This window comes from Pelmatolapia mariae, linkage group LG15 (genome assembly GCF_036321145.2).
Source record: "Pelmatolapia mariae isolate MD_Pm_ZW linkage group LG15, Pm_UMD_F_2, whole genome shotgun sequence".
In the NCBI taxonomy this organism is placed as follows: domain Eukaryota; kingdom Metazoa; phylum Chordata; class Actinopteri; order Cichliformes; family Cichlidae; genus Pelmatolapia; species Pelmatolapia mariae.
Genome location: NC_086240.1, coordinates 26,902,102 through 26,923,161, shown reverse-complemented (window position 1 = coordinate 26,923,161; position 21,060 = coordinate 26,902,102). Strand labels below are relative to the sequence as shown.

General features: G+C 39.9%; 1 protein-coding gene across 1 annotated transcript; it reads left to right on the top strand.

Moving 5' to 3' along the window:
* The first annotated feature begins 331 nt into the window (after positions 1 to 331).
* On the top strand, positions 332 to 8,076 carry txlnba (taxilin beta a). Its single transcript, XM_063494688.1, has 9 exons — positions 332 to 356; positions 2,411 to 2,496; positions 2,604 to 2,774; positions 3,043 to 3,237; positions 3,502 to 3,621; positions 4,248 to 4,322; positions 5,061 to 5,153; positions 5,442 to 5,537; positions 6,823 to 8,076. The coding sequence occupies exons 1-9, from the start codon at positions 347 to 349 to the stop codon at positions 8,074 to 8,076; spliced, it is 2,100 nt and encodes a 699-aa protein (XP_063350758.1). The 5' UTR covers positions 332 to 346.
* The last annotated feature ends 12,984 nt before the right edge of the window (positions 8,077 to 21,060 follow it).

Genomic DNA, 21,060 nt, shown 5'->3' with positions numbered 1-21,060 from the left:
CTTCCCTGGAGCCTGAGAGCAGTGAGGGTGAGACGGCAGGTGCAGCTTGCTCCGCCTCCTCTCCTGACAATCTGGACCCTGTGGAGCAGTTCAGTCGACGGCTGGATGACATCATCCACATGTATAGCTCCGCAGCCGGCGTCCTCGACAAACAGGTTTTAAAAGTTAACAACACCTGCTCCTTGATGTCTGGCTGCTGGTGATGTGTGCCGAACAAATGTAAAAAACAAAACAAAAACAAAAAACAAAAAAAAAGCAATGTTTTATACTGTTTTGGATGTAGAGTGGGGTGGAGGCGGAGGTGGAAAAGGTGAAGGAGGAGGCAAAAGATGACATCACAAGCGCCATGGACACAGGTGACACAGGTGAGGCAGCCAATTCAACAAATTTTTGGTGCTTTTGAGCTGATCGCACTGACAGGTGTCAGATACAGTCTTATTAGCCCCAAAATAGAAACAATTTTTAACCAATGCACCTTAAAAGAACTGAACTCTAAAATGAAACTTATATTGTCTATTTATTTTTTATTTTTTTTATTAGTCCTTTATTTATCCAGGTAAAAATCTCATTGAGATTAAAAATCTCATTTCCAAGAGAGACCTGGCATCATGGCAACAAAAGTCACATACCACATAAGTATATAACATTTAAAACAAATACAATATCCCATACCAACATGTGTAAAATAAACAATAACAGATCAAATTAAGAGTACATTAAAAACAATCACACTGAGTAAAAGAGCTGTTCTCTCGTTCCTTTAAGACAGACTTAAACTCTCCCAAGGTAACCAATTCTGATAATTTCAGTTCCTTCTGCAGATTATTCCAGGAAGCAGTGGCAGCATATTTAAAAGCCTTTTTCCCCAATCCTGTTCTGATTTTTGGGACAATCAATTGTATGATATTGTGCGAATGAAGGCTGTATTGGTTGTGGTTTTTACACATATAAACACATAAATAAGATGGAACCAGCCCAAGGAGAGATTTATAGATAAAGATCAACCAATGGGAGAGTCTGCGAATATGCAAAGATGGACATTTAGCAGCAGCATACAAAGAACAATGATGTACACGATTTCCATAGCCAGTAATAAAACGTAAAGCACAATGGTACACAGTATCCAACCTCTTTAGGTAGTGGGCAGGTGCATTCATAAAAAGCATGTCACCATAATCCAATAAAGGTAAAAAAGTTGCATGAATCAAGTGTTTTCTCACTTGGAGGGAGAAACAGGATTGGTTTCTAAAAAAGTAACCTAGTTTTAGTTTTAACTTCGACACAAGTCTTTGAATGTGAGTTTTAAATGACAAATTCTGATCTATAATGATCCCTAGATACATGTAAGATGTGACCATTTCAATTTCAGTTCCTTGAATTGTTTTAATCTTAGGAGACAGCTAACAACTCTTTGCCATTTGAGAATAACATGAACTTGGATTTCTCTGGATTTAACACCAACTTAAGTTGAGTTAAATGGGACTGAACGACATCAAAGGCAGACTGCAGAAATTGCAGGGTTTGTGCTACTGAAGGGGATGAACAATAAATAATTGTATCATCTGCATAAAGATGAAATGCTGCATTTGACAAATTATCACAAAGGTTGTTTATGTAAAGAGAAAATAGCAATGGCCCTAATATGGAGCCCTGCGGAACTCCTTTGGATACTGGGAGAAAGGAGGAAGAAGACCCAGCAGCATGGACACACTGTTTTCTTGCTGACAAGTAATTTGAACACCAACTTACAGCATTTACAGATAGACCAATATTGTTTAGTCTATTTAATAAAATAGCATGGTCAACTGTATCAAAAGCCTTTGACAAGTCAAGAAAAAGAGCAGCACAGTATTTTTTGCAGTCCATTGAATCAACGATGTCATTAACCACTTTAATAGCAGCAGTTATTGTGCTGTGTTGTTTTCTGAATCCTGACTGATGTTGGGAAAGAACTGAATTTTTGTCCAAAAAGTCTTTCAGTTGTTCCTAATGAACTTTTCTAGAAGTTTTCTAGAAGTTTTCTATTGTTGCAATATTATCTTGCTCATGCTGAGGATGAACTGCATTTACTTATTTATTATTTACTCTATTAGCTCTTAGCCTAGTTTATATGCAAGCTACTTGAGCTTTTATCTTCTTTTTTATCTTGCACTTTTAATACTTTCTGATTCTTTTTTTTATTTAGCTTATAGCGCCTTTGATGTGAGCAGCAACAACTTTTCTTTAGAAAAATAAAATTTAAAAAGCCAGAAACATGAGAGGGTGAACCATCTCGTTATTAATACAAAGTATAATTTATTTAAAAAAACAAAGGGAAATTGTTTTTGTCATAACAAATGAAAGCTTAAATAATGAACACTATATCCTGTGTGTATTATCAAAATGCTAGAAACTGTATTCCTCTCTGCAGAGGCCTCTCTCATCATGCAGGCCCTGAACGAACTCTCTTCTCCAGAGGAGAAACTGGAAGCTCTGGTCAGGAAGTATGCTGAGCTGGTAAGGAAGCAGCTGAAGTTTTTGGTGTTGCTTGCTGGAAGTATTTATACTGTTTCTGGCACTGCGTCTTTAAAATTCATAGCAAGTGCCTCTCCTTGTGTTCGCAGGCGGCCTTGCGGCGCTGCGATGTGCAGAGGTTGGGTGCTCTCCAGCAGAAGTTGTCCGTCGTGCTGGAGGAGCGGCAGCAGCTGCAGGCCGAGTATCGCAGCAGCATCGCAGCTCGCAGCAAACTGGAGAGTCTGTGCAGAGAGCAGCAGTCATTCTACAATATTCTGAGGGTGTGGAGGATGTTTGCATTTACTATGGCACAGCAGGAGAAACTATTGAGACATAATTTTTAATCCACTTTCACGATGAGCACAAACCGTATAAAAACACATATAAACATCTCAGTGTTTTGTAGTTAGTTAGATGGTGGTTATTATCTGCAAGAGCTGATTCACTTGTACAGGAAGAAGGAAAGTTGAAGCCTGACTGAACTCTGTTTCTTTCACCTTCCCCTTCTTCCATTCACTTCTCCCCGACTGCCACCGCTACCTCCTCCAGGAGGAGACTCTGCAGCGCTGCAAGGAGGACGAGGAGAAGAGAACGGAGATCACCACCCACTTCCAGAGCATGCTCGGTGAGATCCAGAGCCAGATTGAGCTGCACAGTGCACGAAATGAGAAGCTGTGCCGTGAAAACGTCAACCTGACCGACAAGTTGGAGAACCTCATGACCCAGTGTGAACGGAGGGAGGAGGTGAGAGGTCACAGGTCAACATTACACATTAAAATGTATTTTCAGATATCTTTGAATAAAAAACAAAACTTTAGAGTTACTTCAAATGAGTTTTTTCTTTTTGATTCATTGGTAAATTGATCCATTGATCCACCCATCCATTCCCTTTAGCTTATCCAATTGAGGGTCACAGGGGGGCTGGAGCCTTTTGAAGCTTTCATAGGACGAAAGGCTTGAGAAAATGATATGAAGGTAAATTCTTTCCTGTTCTCCTCCTTCCTGCAGAGTTTGGAGAAGATCAACAAGCATCGTGACCTGCAGCAGAAACTGATTGAAGCCAAACTGCAGCAGGCCAACGCTCTGCTGACCGAAGCTGAGGAGAAACACAAAAGAGAGAAGGAATACGTGAGTGTGCCATTGCTTCCATTGTAACCAGTGAAGAAATAAAGGATACGTGTTTGTCCAAGCATGCTGAGAATTCACCCAGAGCTCTCCAGATATCACTTATGTCAGTTTATCTACATGTGAACAAACTTTGGCATGTCAATTCTAAAAGGTGATATCAATGGATATCATTAATGGTATTATATGTCTGTTTTTAAAATTCCATTTAAACATATTTAATGTGACTTCAGCACAGCAGTCTTATTGCAACATATTCTCATCCTCGTGTGTCAGCTGCTCCAGTTTGGTCAGATGTTTCCTTTTACATAAGTGATGCACTGACCCTGGCAAAATTATCCACCAAGACTTTAATGATCTCATTTTTCTCAAGGTTCTGGGAAAACTGGTGATTTGAAATAAATGGTGCTTTTTTTTCACCAGTAACCCTACAAGCTGGAAAGTAATGAGTTGGGTGTCACAGACCCGTCTCACTAATGCAATAACCACGACACTTTGTGCATAAAGGCTTTGACGGTTAGGGGATGAGAACGGGCTGCTTACTGTTAGCTTGATAATCAAGATGAATTTTCTCTAAATCTGTTTTGAAGGCCACGCAGATTAACTGTATACTGTCTCTGTCACCTTAGTTGCTTAGGGAGGCTATTGACAAAACAAAGAAATGCTTCGCTATGAAGGAGCAGGAGCTGGCCATGAAGAAGAAGGTAAAGAAACGTCTTTAACGTCTGGCTCTGTCTGTTCTCTTCTAACCAGTTACTGGTTCAGGCTGCTGAATGGAAACTGCAGGCTCAGACACTCAGAGAGCAGGGGACTGTCATGCAGGCGCAGGTGAATATTCACTGACTAAACTAACACGCTGACCGCAGGACAGGGAGCCGAGGCTGAGTCAGGCAGATTACTGCAGGTGTCACACAAGACCACAATGAGCTGAATGCACTTATTTTGTGCATGACGGCTTAAAACGTCTCCACACTGTGAGGAATAATATCAGAAAACTGCTGTTCTCTTTATTAATTATATAAAACAAAAATAATTATTCAATAAGCTATCTGGAAAAGCTGAATTTATTAAAATGCATTTGAAAAAAAAAACACTTTTACAGAGAAATGCGTATATGTAAGTCTCATTAACATCTTTCCGTCTAGTGCAAATATACTTAGAGTATACTTCGAATACTGCATCTTACTTGAATGTGGAGATTTAGTCTGGGCCTCAAAAATCAATACATGGGAAAAAATGACTGCAGTTAAGTTTAATTTGTTCTAAATTTGTCTAACCAAGATCTGTTTGAGGTTTTTTTGGAGGTTTTCTTGCAGGAGCAGCGAATAAAGCTTGATTTTAGTTTGTCGTCATATTATTTAAATAGAAATTATGAGGGATCTGCTAATATAAACATATCTGTCTTATGACTCTGACTTATCAGCCTTCCTCTCTAACCACAGCTGACCCTGTATGGTCAGAAGTTTGATGAGTTCCAGGCAACTCTGGCCAAAAGCAACGAAATCTACGTCCGCTTCAAAAAGGAGATGGAAAATGTGAGTTTTGACCTCTGTGTGTGTGTGTGTGTGTGTGTGTGTGTGTGTGTGTGTGTGTGTAAGGTAAAGGGGACAGTCACTCTCATCTTTTATGTCAGACACAATGAGTGCAGAAATGAATGTGTGACGATTAAAGAAAACCCCTCTTACCAGAATTTTTGTGTGTGTGTGAGATGTAAATGGATGGTTGTTGCTCTAACACGTTTTCTTGACTTTGGATGGATCTGACACAAGTCTGATTCGTAGCTTTTATTTTATTTCGTGGTTGTTGTTTTTTTGTTTTTTTAGATGTCAGACAAGATGAAGAAAGTGGAGAAAGAGTCCAGTCTGTGGAAGACGAGGTTTGAGAACTGCAACAAGGCTTTGACTGATATGATTGAAGAGGTAAATGTTTACGATGCACTAGCTGGAGAATTTACTCACAATTGGAGAGAGACACCTACAGGCCTTGGTTAATCCTTTTTGAATCCATGTGGTGCCAGTGCCTTATCGATAAAAACATGATTGTTCAAATTTGTACAAATTTTTTGGCCCCAGCACGGGACCGAATAATTGTCGGATGCATGTATAGTATTTCCTTAGATTCCGTTACTCTTTTTATAACACAGTGGTCAATGAGTAGACACTCCTCCAATTTATTAGCTAATTCCTAGGCTGTCAGATTTAGTGCCACAGTATAGGTGCCTGCTGCAAATCCATGAATTAAATTCCATTTTATTTATACAGCATCAAATCACAACAACAGTCGCCTCAAGATGCTTTATATTTTAAGGTAGACCCTACAATAATGCGTACAGAGGAAAACCCAACAATAATATGACCCCCTATGAGCTAGAACTCTGGCGACAGTGGGAAGAAAAAAATTATCTTTAAACAGGAAGAAACCTCCAGCAGAGCCAGGCTCAGGGAGGGGCGGCCATCTACCACGACCAGTTGCGGAGAGAGAAGGAAGACAGGATAAAAGACATGCTGTGAAAGAGAGCCAGAGATTAATAACAACTATGATTCAGTGCAGAGAGGTCTATTAACACATAGTGAGTGAAGAAGAAACACCCAGTGCATCATGGGACTCACCCAACAGCCCACACCTATTGCAGGCATAAGGGAGGATTCAGGGTCACCTGATCCCGCCCTAACTATATGCTTTGGAGAAAGTTTGAAGTCTAACCCTAAAAGTAGAGATAGCGTCTGTGTCCTGAATCCAAACTGGAAGCTGGTTCCACAGAGGGGCCTGAAAACTGAAGGCTCTGCCTCCCAACTACTGAATCTGGTTAGATACCACATTTCTAAGATTTTCAGGGCAGAGTACAATAACCTCAGTTTTATCTGAATTTAGAAGCAGAAAGTTGGAGATCATGAAAGAATCCCATCTATAAATGTAAATATTTAGAGAACTGTTTTCATGGGTCCAACATATTAGCTGATAAAAAAAAAAAAGATGGATACAATCAAACTGACTGATCCAGCAGACAAGCTAATCCATTTTCCAATTGGTCCTGGTACAAATGGGGTCTTGGGTCATGTTGCACCAGTGACCTAATTTAGATGATGACAGCAAAGCATCACCAAACCAAAGATTTTTAGCGATTCATAAATACCCTACTCTAACAGCATCGTCTTTTTATGGTGCCATTTTGTCTCATTTTCTTCATCCCTTCTTGTTCTTCAGAGAACAGAGAAAGGTAGAGAGTACAATCTGTTCGTCCTGAAGATTCAGAAGCTGGAGAAGCTTTGCCGTGCCCTCCAGGATGAAAGGAAAGTGCTGTATGACAAAATCAAGGATGTTCGCTACTCTAATGCCAACCTTCCAACAAAGGTCTTTGGCATCTCCAACCTCAATAACAAGCCTGACGGTGCTGACGAATCTGCCCTACTGACCCCTGATGAGATGCAGGAAATCGAGGAGGAGGACCCGGTTCTGACAGAGGGCATGTCCCGCCTGAAGGAGGAGCAGACCAAGCTGCAAGAGTTTGCTGCCTCCCTGTTGACGACAACTGTTGACAATGAGGAAGAGGAAAATAATGAGTTAGACCTTGAAGAAGATCTAGTTTCATCTGCATTTTTCCATTTCAAAGATAAACCTCAAGTGAAAGAGGGTCTGGATTCAGTCCCTGAGCAGGTGGAAGATGAAAAGTCAAAAGCACCAGATTCAGAGCTGCCACAGCCAGTGAAGGTGGAGGAGGTTCTAGATCCGGTTTTGCCTGCTGCAGAAGCCACAACCACTCAGAAGACAACTTTAGAAACAGCATTAGATCAAAATACAGAGGCGATAAAGGTTCAGACACAAGTTGAGGCTGAAGAGGCGCAGCAAGCGGAACCAGACGCAGAGATCCAGCAGACGGTCGCACCTGTACCAAAACCAGAACCAGAACGAGCCAAAGCTGAAATAGGAATGGAGGCAATGAAGGCTGAGATCCTGGAGGAGACCGGTGAGATCACACCAGGGGCACCAGTGAAAGATGAGAAAGACCAGCAGCAGTCCATTGAAGCTACATCAGCATCAGACCCTGAGAAAGCCAAGTTTGATCCACAAACAGATGCAATAAAGGCTGAGATCCAGGAGGAGTCCAGTGAGGGCAAACCACAAGTGGCTCCACAAGATGATAAGGATCAGCAACAGCCATCTGAATCTCTACTAACACCAGAGACTGAGAAAACTAGGGCCTCTCCAGCAATGGATGGAGAAGAAATGAAGGCCGAGCTCAACGAGGACACCAGTGAGGTCAAGCCAATGGTGCTTCTACAAGACGAGAAGGATCAGCAGCAGATAGCCGAACCCGTTCAGGCACCAGAAGCAGTCTTAAAACCCTCAGAGTCAGCCTCGTCTTCTGTGAACACTAAATCAGCTCCATCCTCTGACGCAGACCCCAAGAAGCAGGTCCTGAAGAAAAAGAAGAAGAAGAGTGGCAAGAATGCCAGCTAAAGTTACAGTGTGTAGAAGGTGTGTGTCTGTGTGCTGTTATTTGGTGTTAATATGCACTTTTGCAATTAATTAATTTAAATGGTAGTATCAGCTAAAGTGTTCTCTTCACTGTTATTCAGTCTCACCAAACATCAACAAATGTATTTTACAGTTTGTTAGAATAAAGATTTAATTAGGCCTGACATGTTGACCGATGGGTCTTCATGAGTGGAATATTTTCTGGTAACTAACTGTAATGAAAAGCTAAAAGTGCCTTATGTAAGGCAAGGAAAATATAGCCGCTGGCTGGAGGTCAGTAAAAAGTATTTCTCTCCTAACCAAAGAGTACCGTGTGCTAAAATGACTCGAATAATAAAAATGATAATCTGACATTTCTCTGGTCTCATTTACTTTACCTTTATGAAAGTCTTTATCCTTTTAAAGCTTCAATATCAGCTGTCATATCTTGTTCTATATCCACAGTGTACATCTTATGAGTCTGTAAATCTATGGTACACGCGAGAAGGCATTTTGTTATTTGGCCACTGCAGGGTTAGTATTTGAATTTCCATCTAGGAGAATTGCCCTTTTCTTTTGTTTTTTTCTTTTTTGCTTCATACTGAGTATTTTTTCTTCATCTTTCTTAAAATATACACCTTTGTTTGTTGAGATTTATGGATGGTGGGGGGTCATAAGTGGATTTGAATAAAGGGCATGTTTTTTCTCATCGACAATGATCCCCACAGGGTATGTCAAAGGACTGGGGCACGAGGCATCGACTTGATAACCAAGAACCAAGTTATTGCAGAATTTTACCTTCTAACGTTTGGTTTACAAAACAAAACTGGAGCTTTTCCCAAATCTCACCAAAGAGCATCTGAAAATGAACATAAAATAAAAACCTGAATAATAAAGTCTAAAATTAAGGGTCCCCAGTGTATTGCAGAATCCATCTTATGGGTGAAAACCCCTAATCCTGGTCAGGTGCCACTGTGTGATGATGTGATATTAAGAGGTCCTCACAAAGCATGACTGCTTTTCAGCACAGGAGTGCCAGAGTGCTGTTTGAAACGGGAAACAAACTGCTCATTATTGTGTCAAAGTGTGGTTTGTTTGGACCCACCCATCCACCCTGCAGTGAAACTGTCTCCACAACTGTTGCTGATTAAAATAATGCTCGAAGTAATAAAGTATTTATACAAACAGCCCCATGAGGTTTGTTTTTAAATAAAACACACACACATGCTCCAAATATGGTCCTTTCTTTTAAAAAATACAGCAACAAAAATGCAGTTTTGAGAGAAATGTGTCCACTTGTGCAGCTGGAAAAGCATAGTTCAGGTTAAAACACCAGACTTAACCATAAAATCAGCCTTTATGTCCTCATTTTAGCAGGTACAGCTTCCTGCACTGAGAAACATTCAGTAATACACTTCTGCAGTTGCAGTGCTTCAAAAATATTCAGATGTGAAAGGTTATACATGTTTTAATATAATCAGAATGCAGTTCAGAGTTACAGCCAGTAGATAGAGACAGAGGTCTTCAAATTCTTAATTCAAGAAAAGAATATTGAAAAAAGAAAATCAGTACTACAGGTGATGTTTTTACTTTATTTAGTGTAACTGTGTGATTATGTAACTATGAATACATTTAAATTAGTCCAGATATTCGATATTTACTTGAGGGTCCAAATACATTTCTACAGATGTTTATTAAGAGACATTTCCTGCAGATATATGTCCTTTTCTCTACAAAACGAGTTAAATTCTGTGCTGTGGGCTGAACAATCATTATTTATTCTTCTGAGCATGAGTTCAATAATAGGTGGTTCAAATGTTCATGCAAAGCTTTTGACTTGATCTAAAGTGACTTCAATCAAATTTGATAATGGAGTAATTTAAATGCTTTAAACATAAATGCATGCAGGGTCGTGTCTCTAATGAAATACATCAGAGACCACAGAAACCTCATGATGTGGAAGTTGGCTTACAAGATAAGAGGGAGAGATTCCTACCTCCAAGCCTCACTTTATTACCATATTTTGTGCATGAAAAGAATTATTGATAATTAAAAAGCAAAAACACTAGAGAACAAAGGGTTTTATAAAATTAAAGATAAAAGCTTAAAAGGAGGACAGATATGGGAGAGAGGGATTTGATTCTTGGCAGAAGTGAAGTGTTTTTGAAGATTTTCGACCTTGTGGTAGAAGATAAGAGCTGGATTAAGGAGTATGTGCATCTGTGCGAAAGACATTCTCATCATTACGTTAGCAGTTAGCTAAGTAATAATCATGTCCTTGAATATAGTTCATCACAGTGGGCGTTATCCAACCACTGGGAGGGGGGGGCCTTCAGAGTCTCTGTCTATTTAAATTATGATATAATTAACTTATTTCCATATTTGATGAGGTTCTCCCTGCTTTAACACTCTTTGAGGTTTGGTTTTTAAATAGATACAAGCTCCCAAAACTATTGAGTCATTCTCAGCTGTTCATTAGGACTCCTTATGCACTCCATGTCTTTAAGCTCAATTCTTATAAAAACCGAGCCCACGGGCTCTCCGTGTTCCCGGCACCATTTAACTGAATACTGCAGACAACAATCATGTTTTTCATGCCTGGATGTTACAAACTGATTATTTTATTGGAGCTGAAAGAATTTGAACCATGTTGACATTTAAGTTTTTGTTTGCCTGCAAATTTTATTAAATATTCTGCTTATAACTGTCTTTGAATATCTTGTTAATTACTTTGCTCCCAGTAACAACGTTCAACATGAATCATATGGGAAGGTATCTTGCTGCTAAAGAATGCTGCTGAATATCCTGTTCCACATGAAACCGTCCACAGAAAAAGGTTAGACCCATAAAGACTTTCTTCCTTTCGCTCTCTGTGGGATTTATCCTTTCTGTGCAGAATGCTACGTGCCAGCGAGCATCCAGAATGGGTGCTTTCACTTGTCATTCCTCAGTCCCACCTATCTCCTGCCTGATTGGACCAGTGTCCCACTCCCTGCTCCAGCTTCATCATCTCACCTGCTTAACAAAGAAGAAGCTAGACTGTTAGCGAGGCTGGCTGGGGTTACCTGTCCTTTGTTTGTCTGCAGTGATCATTAATTTAAATTCATGTTGTGGTATTGACAGTGCACACAGATGTAAACAGAGACCACTGATTTGTACCTTTGTATTTGCACTGAAAGGTTTCCTGTAGCTGTGAGGAGCCTCTCTGTACTTGAAGACTGAAGACTTATTTGGAGACATTCAGGTTTAAGGGTCCTAAGTGTTTGTAGGATGTCTTTGGTGACATTGTGAGTGTGACTGAGGTTGTGTGTGTGTGTGTGTGTGTGTGTGTGTGTGTGTGTGTGTGTGTGTGTGTGTGTGTGTGTGTGTGTGTGTGTGTGTGTGTGTGTGTGTGTGTGTTTTAATCGAGCCAACAGGAAGATGCAAACAATAGCTGTCACGTTAGACAGATATTGATATAAAAACAGATTTTACAAATTATAGAAGTGTTTCATGTTCCCTTTTTCTAGAACTGAGAGTCAGACAGAGCTTTGGATATTATTATCAGCCTTAACCTTTAAATTTGATGTACAATCTAGTTAAAATCTTGATATTCCCAGAAAGAAAAGATTCAGACGAGTTGACTTTTGTCGTCCTGATGCTGTTTTCCTGTAAGTTGATTTCAAGTATTCCAGTACATATATACTGCCTTAATGTGATCATTGAGGTAAACTAAAGGTCAGTTTCTGCAGCAGTTAGACCTTCATTTCATATGAAGAGGGAGTATTTGGATGCTTGGATAGGATTTAAGCTTCGAATCGTGACCATGCTCAATGAGAAACTGCAGGTGGAAAGGTGAAGCAGCACACACTCGTGCCTATCTGCAGGAAACATGCAGGATGGGGGTTTCTCTGTGTGGCTAATCAAACTGAGCTGCTTTTTCAGAGTCGTGAGCCTGAAACACATGGATGTGTGAAATTACACTGACAGACAGAAAGAGAACAAGGAGACATTAATGTTTTACCTGCTGACCTCCTTTTAATCCCCATGAATGAAAGCCTTCCTGACTCCTGCTGCCGGGGGCCTTCATTAATAAATCATCCCATAAAATTGGGACCCAACACAAGTGTGTAACATTAACCTCCACTCATCTGCTTTCAGTCTGTCCAGCAGCTGTTGAACCTGCTGCTGGGATCAACCCTCGTTCATATTACATACATTTGAGTAACAGTGAGGTCCAGCATTGAGCCAGCTCCCTCCCGAGGTGCTGGATGGACAGCAGTTTCTTCCACACCAAATGGAAATCCACCTTTTCCTTGATGGCCCTGGATTTGTTAACTGAGTCACCACCATGCTTAAACAGGAAGGGGCCTTCCCCTGAGTGCTGAAATAAAGATGTAAGCACACTATTGTCTGGCACATCCGTCAAAACGATTAAAGGACGCAAGCTCCAATTTGGACCCCATTGGTAAAGTGGCACCATTAAGTCTGCATAATCAGCTTTTATCAGTGGTGGTGAAGTGGGCCTAGCAACAACAACTTCTGTTTATACATAAAGCTTTTATGGAACTTTACGAACTTCTTTAGAAAAATATTTTTAAGCATGGGAAACACTTTGGCACTTGATTGGCTGAGATAAAGAGAAGGGAGTCCTCATCACTGAAGCCTGAAACACACTAATGTTGGTTATTACTAAATCTGCTGTCACTGTCTCCTGAAACTCAGAATAAATCTGACAGTATCAATAATGTGTTGCTTTTCGCTCTGCCTTTTAATTCTTTGATTCAGTCTCCTGAAGTTTTTGACTTGTTTTCAGGTTTTATAAATGTATTTCCTCAGTAGCACCAAAATACATTACAGGAGCTTTGGGAATCTCCTCCGGAGGTCAGTGGAAGTATTTAATGCACTGGGATAAGAGCATTTTGGAAAGACTGACTGTAAATGGACAGAAGTTTGACAGACAACCAAGATTAATTCTACGAACGACCAAGGTTCATATGCGTTTTGTGCAGATTTGAATACTAAATTCAGCATTTTATGTAAAGTATAAGACAGTACCCAATTTTTCAAACACATAATTTTCCAATAAATGCAATCGGACATTTAGTTACTACTAAAAGGTTTATACCATTTTAGGGTTGAAAATGAAACTTGGTCTTAAAGCCTAAACAAGCGAACTAAGACATTTCATCAGCACAGATTGTCCTTTGAGTTATTCCTTGTAATTTCACTCAATTAAAAGAAAAATGACGAAAAATATGATCTTTTAAAAAGTTGTGATTGGATCAGCTGCTCCTTTGCCAAATCTCCTGAAGGCACAGACATGCAGGCGGCATCAATGGCTACATTTGACCATAAATCACCTGATCAGCAGGAGAGCAACGTTAAAAAAATATCTTGCTTTTTATCTCACAAAGTTCAGTTATTTTTTTCCAGCATGGGGAACAAGTGGATAGTGATTTGTTGATAAGAACACAGATGAGTATTTTGCTGTAGGACTGAGGTTGTGTCAGCAGTTTGGCTTCAGAAGCTTTGGAAACAAATCCCAGTCGCGTTATTCCATGAATTTGTCGTTTGTCAAAGAGCATTTACTGACCTTTTTCATTTTCATTGGAAAACCTTAGGAATGATATCATCAAAGAGAACTTTATTTTAAATAATTATGACTATAGAACAACATTTTACTGAATAAGCATTGTTAACAGTGTTTCAACACATTGGTATAAGAGTTATTTAACAGTTTTAAGTAAATCTATCTTTTGGAAGACCTGCTGGATTTGTCATACATGAGATGTACACAGACATTAGACATATTTGATAATTATTTTTTCTTTTAGTTTATTAGTAATGATTAATTGATTAATGGTTTCTGAAGTGAATATGTAGTAATGATAGTAATTTACTATTATTAAATTATTTATTGTTATTAATGTAGTAATTTATTAGTAAATCATTCGGTATTTAAAAAAAAATGCTTCAACAAAAACTTACGCCTGTTAATCATATTTTGTAGTTATACAAAAGGCATTCAATTGGCTCTTTGTTCTGTAAAATGTAGTGCTGCACATGTCTGCCAAAATCAGCCTTGCTGACCGCCATTGGCATTTTAAGATGACATTTGTGAACAGTTATCTTAATGTTTATCTGGTGTCACGTTAATCTGAAGGTTAACAATCTGATGAAGAGATGATGAAAATCTAAAGAGTTCAAACTCTTCTTCGAGTATAAAAGTCTGATAGTGGTGTCAGCCCAGACTTTCAGTTAGTAAAATGGGTGTGCAAATAAATAACTTGTTTAAGCTCCAAACTCTGAACCATCATTTTGATAAGAAAGCAGTAACTTCTCCATTGTTCGTCCTTCCATCGTCTCCTCTTTTTTTTTAATCTAAGGAGAGCTAGTGAACTATATTCCAGCAGTGAATCACAAGCCTGTGCGTGACTCTCAGTCTGCGATCTTTCTTCAGAGCTCACAGTTTAACCATAGCTGAGACTCGAGGGGATCAGTTTCTCTATCTGACTGCTCCCTTTGTTTGGTCATGTCCTTGTGTCGTCTGATGGAACCCCAGGCCAGTAAAAACCCCTTTAAAGAAGTCAAATTCTGTCCAAATATCCTCCAAACTTCAAGCAGATTTTTTTGTTACTTTAAATCCTAAAATAATCTGTTTCATCTGTTGGGGATTTACATCCATCTTTGTTACAGTAAAGCACCTCCATCTACAGATGACGGTATAACTGCTTTTGAAGCGTGCTTCAGAGCAGAAGATTAGTTCGAGTTAACGTGTCTGTTCGCCTCTGTCAGACTCATGCTTCTGTGTGACAGCTCCCGCTCTCAGCGGAAATCCTCACCACAGCAGGTGAGCTACAGATCAGTGTATCCTCGTCTAAGTTTTCTATCTTTCTAAAAAACTGGATTGCACTTTAATCTCTGCTTCTCCAAAGAGCTGTTTGATGGTTAAGACTTGGTATTGGGGATCAAGTCTCTATTTAACGTTGGTAGAGGTTATTGAGCCTATAACCAAAGTAAAATCTGTAATTGAATACACAGAGTCTTTAAAAGAAAGACAAGATTTTTGATCCTGGACGATTTCTTGTGTTTATAGTCTGAGTAGGACTGCAGGTCCTCCTTCATGACCTGTACTCCAGGAAGAAACGGTCATGAGTTTTTCCTTCCCACTGTCGCCAAAGTGCTTGCTCATAGGGGGTCATATGATTGTTGGGTTTTTCTCTCTATGTATTATTGTAGGGCCTTCTTTACAATATAAAGCATCTTGAGGCGACTGTTGTTGTGTTTGGCGCTGTATAAATAAAATTGAATTGAATACATTAATTTACTTTATCAGTACTTGGAATTTCTGTTAAACAAATTCCTCCAAAAACCATCAAAGAATATAAATAAGGTTGACAGCAGGTAGTTTACTATGAGTCAAACTATAGCTAACCAGATTTGCAGTCAACCAACCACGTAAAGAAAGCAGAGCGCATCATCTATCAGTAGAAGTTGGCAGAAGCTAACAAGGTACCAAAGAAGCTAAAATGGCACCATTTTTAGTGAATTAGAGCTCCATTAAAACTGGAGACTCAAAAAACTGGACTAAATGAAAAAAATGGGAACACAAAAAAACAAAGAGAGAAACTCATCTTAAAAAAAGACTGTTAAGAAAAACAAAGACACAAAACAATGCAAATAAAAATGGTAACAACTGATCTTAAAAGATGCAAAAAAGGCAAAACCAAGAACAAAAGAAACACATTGATTCAAGGTAAATGCTAAATGAGTACAGATAGATGTAACCAATTAATATGAGCGCCTGTAAAGAAGTCACTAAATGACCACCCAAAGCTTCGACACTTCTTTCTTTGTTGTAATGTTTTCTGGCCCAGGTCGGTTGTCTCGTTTCTCTGAAGGCCGTGTGGGGGTGGGGTTCATATCTTTGTGTTCTTCCTGTGTATGTGTGTCTCTGTATTGCGGTGTCCTGTCATTACTGATGCAGTGTGTAATGGTGTTGGCTGTATTGAGCTCTGTACAGCTCAGCGCGCTGCTGATGATGTGTGCCTGGACTGATGGAGACATTATCTGCTGGATGCTACTGCTGCCTGTGATGAACACACAATACAGCTAAGCTTTACACACAGGGCTGTGCAGCACGCTGTGGGCATTGTTTAGGGGTTTTTTTCTTATAATGTAAGATTTTATTTTAAAGTGGTCGTGACCGGACCAAGCCGCTCACTGTGGCTGTAATTCTGCCTTTCAGACCTTCAGCTCAGGGCAGTCTGACATGCTGCTCAGTCGTGATCGCGCCCGCTGAGTTTTTCCACGCTGGTGTCAGACCCATTCAGCTGTGTCTCCGTCCTTTTAGTCTACGGACTGTTTCATGTGTGGACACGTGTACACCCATGCACAGACGGCCACAGGAGAAGATCCACCCAAACTTTCTTAAATGAAATACTTGCATACGTGGAGCATGCCCACTGTCTCGAGCTGCAGCAGGACACCAGTTTGCTCTGTGTGGCCTGCTCCAGCATTACTATCCTGATTAATTTAGTTGAAGCATAAAAAGAAAAAAAGGGAGAAATGACAGAATCGGATTATAATTCCACTAACTGACTCGCCAGGATAATCCCTCGAATAGGGACAAACTCACTAACAGCAACTTTCTTGAAGCTCCACTTAATTGATTCTCTATATGGCAAACATGCGAAAGGGAATGTTGCATATTTATCCTCCAGAGGTTAAATACCTGAGACTTCCACAGCTTCTAGAAACGAAGAAGCCTTTTGGATGAGAGCTGGAACATCATCATAAATTTAAAAAAAAAAAAAAAAACAGAAGTCCTCTAAATCGAGCACTGAGGAGTCCCGTTAATATTGCTCGGTGTTTGGTGCAGATCCTTTTGAAGTGTCTCCCTGAATGTTAAACTTGTGCAGTGTGAAGCTTTTTCTTTGGGCTTCAGTCTCTGGAACAAACTGCGACTCGGAGTCGAGTCAGCTAAATGACGATGTCTTCGTGTTGGAGCTGCTAACTGTGTGAAATCATTCAGCGTGAATAGTGCTGCTGCAGCTCGCCAGCTGCGAAACATTACTGCTGATGTTGAACGCTCTCCACTTAATCAATACTTTACCTCAGTTCACCTGCAGACTGCTGGAGAGGAGATGCTCACAGTTACCTGCCACTGATCTTGGTTTTCACGCCAGAACCTTTACTTGAAAATTCTTCCTTGTTTTTATTTTATTATTTATTCCAGCATAAATGTTATCGCACAGATGCGATTCTTTTTGGACAGGCATTCATCGTTCCCAGAGGATAAGGAGGGTGAGGGTCCGTAGTTGAATTTAATGTCTCGTGAAGTATTGGATGGATTGGCTTCATTTCTGGCAGGCAATCTGTCATCTTCAGATTAAACCTAAAGCTTTCAAATTACATTTGTTTAAGACCAAATAACAGCTCAGGTGGATTTGGTTTGGTTAGGGTACCTGCACACTGTAAGAGTCCATCAGTACCGTGCAATAATGTTTAATCATGGTCGCAGAATCTCTACAAGGTTTACCGTTGTTGAAGTCATGATGTCTTGTTTTGATATTTTTTTAACAACCTAGTGTCCAGTGGCCATGATCAAAGCAATCACAAGCAGGTTTTTAGTGCAGCACTGTGTACCACTTTGAAATCAATTTCATTAAAAGACTGCCACCAACCCCTCACCAGTCAGGAAATACACATTTTTCCTTAGATACCAATGGTCACCTACCATCCTCTAGGCCTGCGTAACCGGGTCCTAAACTACGTTCTCAAAAATGTGTTGAAGGAAACAAATTTTTTAACAACAACTCTTGTTTTTGACTTCCTGAAAAAGTTTATATATATAAATTAGACAAATTCTTTATTAGTTTATGCGTTTCTCATCTTTAAAACACATTTAAGAAAATTTTTGTTTGTTTTTATGAGAATATATATTTAAGGGTCATTGGCTACAAAGATCATTGTAAAATGCAGAAGTCTTTTATGTTCCTGGAGTCAAGAATTTGAATAAACATCACTTAAACAAACTTTTATTCATTTTGTCACCCAGTCCAGTCGAGGTGTGTGTGTGTGTGTGTGTGTGTGTGTGTGTGTGTGTGTGTGTGTGTGTGTGTGTGTGTGTGTGTGTGTGTGTGTGTGTGTGTGCGTGCGTGTGTGTGTGTGTGTGTGTGTGCGTGTGTGTGTGTGTGTGTTGCTCTTTATTCCGTCGCTACATATTTTAGTATTTTTTTCCGCAAACACATGGATTTGAGCAGGAAAGCTTAAAAGCCACATTACATCAATTTCCTCATTATTCTTCATGTATAAACAACAAACAGTGCTGAAGGTCCTCGTCCCGCTGCTGTGTGACAACAAAACTTATGTTTAAACTGGGACGTTTGGCTGCTTTGTTTTGAAAGATTTTTAGTTTCCAGCATTTTATTTCTAAACAAGTCACATTAAAAACTCTCAGCTTCCAGATTTGACGGTTTTCTTTGAACATTACATCCAAAAAAGACTTGTATCCTGACTCTTCTGCCATGTAATACAGTATTATGCTTGAGCTACTTCTGCTTATTATGAATAACCTTTCAAGAAGAATACTTAAAAAAAAAACGGTTCACAGGGCAGTGATCACAGAGCCAAGAAACTAATCCCAAAATGGGTCTGGAAGCCACTGCACAAGTAAAATCACTGCCTGTTGGTTTCTGCCTGAATGTGAGCCAGATTCAGTTCAGTTTTACCGAAAAGATAAAAACAAGCTGTCAAAAACGTCCTCCTCCTCCTCTGTGATGTAGCCTTCACACCTGGTTTCATACTCTCATTCAAAGTCTTCCTCCTCTTCAAACAAAGAAGTTTAGTCACTGCAAATCCCCCATTATCAAAAGACAACCTGCAAATTATACAGTTACATGCATGTGTGTGTGTGTTCCTGTCTAGCTATCTTTGTGAGGACCGAAATCTGCATTCTACTATACTTGTGAGAACCGACAGTCACTTCACAAATTTGAAGGTATTTTTGAGGCTCAAAATGTGGTTTTAGTGTCAGGGTTACAATTAGGTTATGGTTAAGTTTAGGGTAAGGGTAAGGGTTAGGCATTCATTTTTAATGGTTAGGGTTAGGGTAAGGGGCTAGGGAAACCATTATGTCAATAAAGGTCCTCACTAAGATAGCTGAACGGGCGTGTGTGTGTGTCCTACTTAAGTGTTTGAAGGACAGTTTTCAGATGGATTTTTCAGCAGTAAAGTGCTGAGTGGAGCTCTTAGCCAACTGTCTCCTTATTCTTCACTTGTCTTCCATCCCTTCATCCCTCCTCCTCTTCCTCCTGCGTTAGCAGCAGCAGCACTAACTCACATTACATTTTGGTTGTATTTTTTTTGGACTGCTATGCCATCTAATTTAGCTCGCTTAATATTTTTTTACCCTCACTTCCAACTTTAAGAACACTTTCTGATTTGTAGTCCTTGCAAAGCTGAAGCCTTTCCTTCATTTATTTGATGCTGAGGAGGTGATCCATGCATTCATTTCATCTCAGCTTGACGACGGCAGCAGCATTTATTCATGTGGAAGTCGGTGTTTAGTTTCACGTATGCAGCTGGTCCAGCCACCCAGCACATTTATTTTTTTGGCCCCAGTCAGGGTTTTTTAGTCACTGCATACACTGCGCTGATCAAGCCGTTCAACATCAGCATCAGACCAGTACAGTAACCGCTACTTATTACATTATTTTTTGTGTTACTGAATAATATGGTCTGTATAATTTTTAGCTAACAATGTAACACTAAATCAAATGTAGTATTTCTTTGTGTTGGATGTCTAAGCTTTAGCATAAAGATGACAGCACAGTGACTCAGGCTCAATCATCTCTGCTTTTGTTGCCTGTTGAAAGTTGAACTTTGGTCAACTGGTTGGGGTCAACTGTCACACTACTGACGTAGATAATGGGTTGCTCCCAGGTAGGTGGAGGTCGCGTTTTCAGTGACAGATCATCGGTTCTGGACAGGACAGTTTGATCTTTTTCTTTTCTGGAGTTCAGTCTGCCGTTTCTATTCTGTCTTCCTCGTGAAATAAGATCAAGTGATTTTTGCCCATAAAAAAGGAATGCTGGGTCATTTTTATGTAGGGCAAGTAACAGGAAAACAGTTTGACACCCAGCACTGTTCACCTGCACAAACCCTGTGAGAAAAGGTGGGAAGGCGGAGCACACAGGTGAAGGATGAGTCATCACAACCCAGGGATGGCTTTACCTCATTCATCCCTTCAATAGTCAGGTGAGGTTAGAGAACTGGAAGTTAAATGAGGAGTTCGGGAAAAGGATCAGTCAACAGATAACGAGTCACAAGATTCCAGCAAAGATCCCTGAAAGTTTTGTTTTTCTAACATGATTCAAACATCATGCTTTAACCACTGATAGCACATACAAAACATACAGCAGCTCAAGCTACATAATGGTTCACACCAAATAATAAAACCATATGAGCCTGTCCCTGTGCTTCCATGTGAATCTGTGCATCAGTTTCCTGCGTGGTGGACCTCGTTCCTCGCTAAGGTCTCCTAATGAAAACACTACTCTGGACATGCCTCTGTGAACAGGGTTTCATCCCACTGGGGAGATTTGTTGGTGTACAAAAAAGATTTTCAGTTTTCTTTGGAGTGAACGTTGAAATTGAAACGTTGATGGTTCTTTCACCTCATCGCACACAAAAATGAAAATCGTGTTCAAATAAAGAAGGAAACATGAACACGATATAAATAAAAGCTGTGCCTCTGCATGTGTTACTATCTGACCATGGCTGAAATATAATTTTCCACCCAGCATGCATTGCCTCCGTGTTTGTGTACTCTTGGACTATATTTACGAGGACCATTTAAGGAACTCTTCCAGGTTAAATTTGGTTTGACGTGATTTGGACGTTTTACTTCTGAATGGATTATTTCAGCTGAATCGGCCAGCTTGTAGGAGACATTAATATACTCCCAACTCCATCCTGTGCGTGTGCTGCTTATGTTTTCAC

Bases quoted from the DNA above. Each gene is read 5' to 3' on its own strand.
- txlnba (XM_063494688.1), top strand. The intron at 2,497-2,603 runs GTAAGGAAGCAG...TTGTGTTCGCAG, and splicing joins TCAGGAAGTATGCTGAGCTG to GCGGCCTTGCGGCGCTGCGA. The intron at 3,238-3,501 runs GTGAGAGGTCAC...TCCTTCCTGCAG, and splicing joins AGTGTGAACGGAGGGAGGAG to AGTTTGGAGAAGATCAACAA.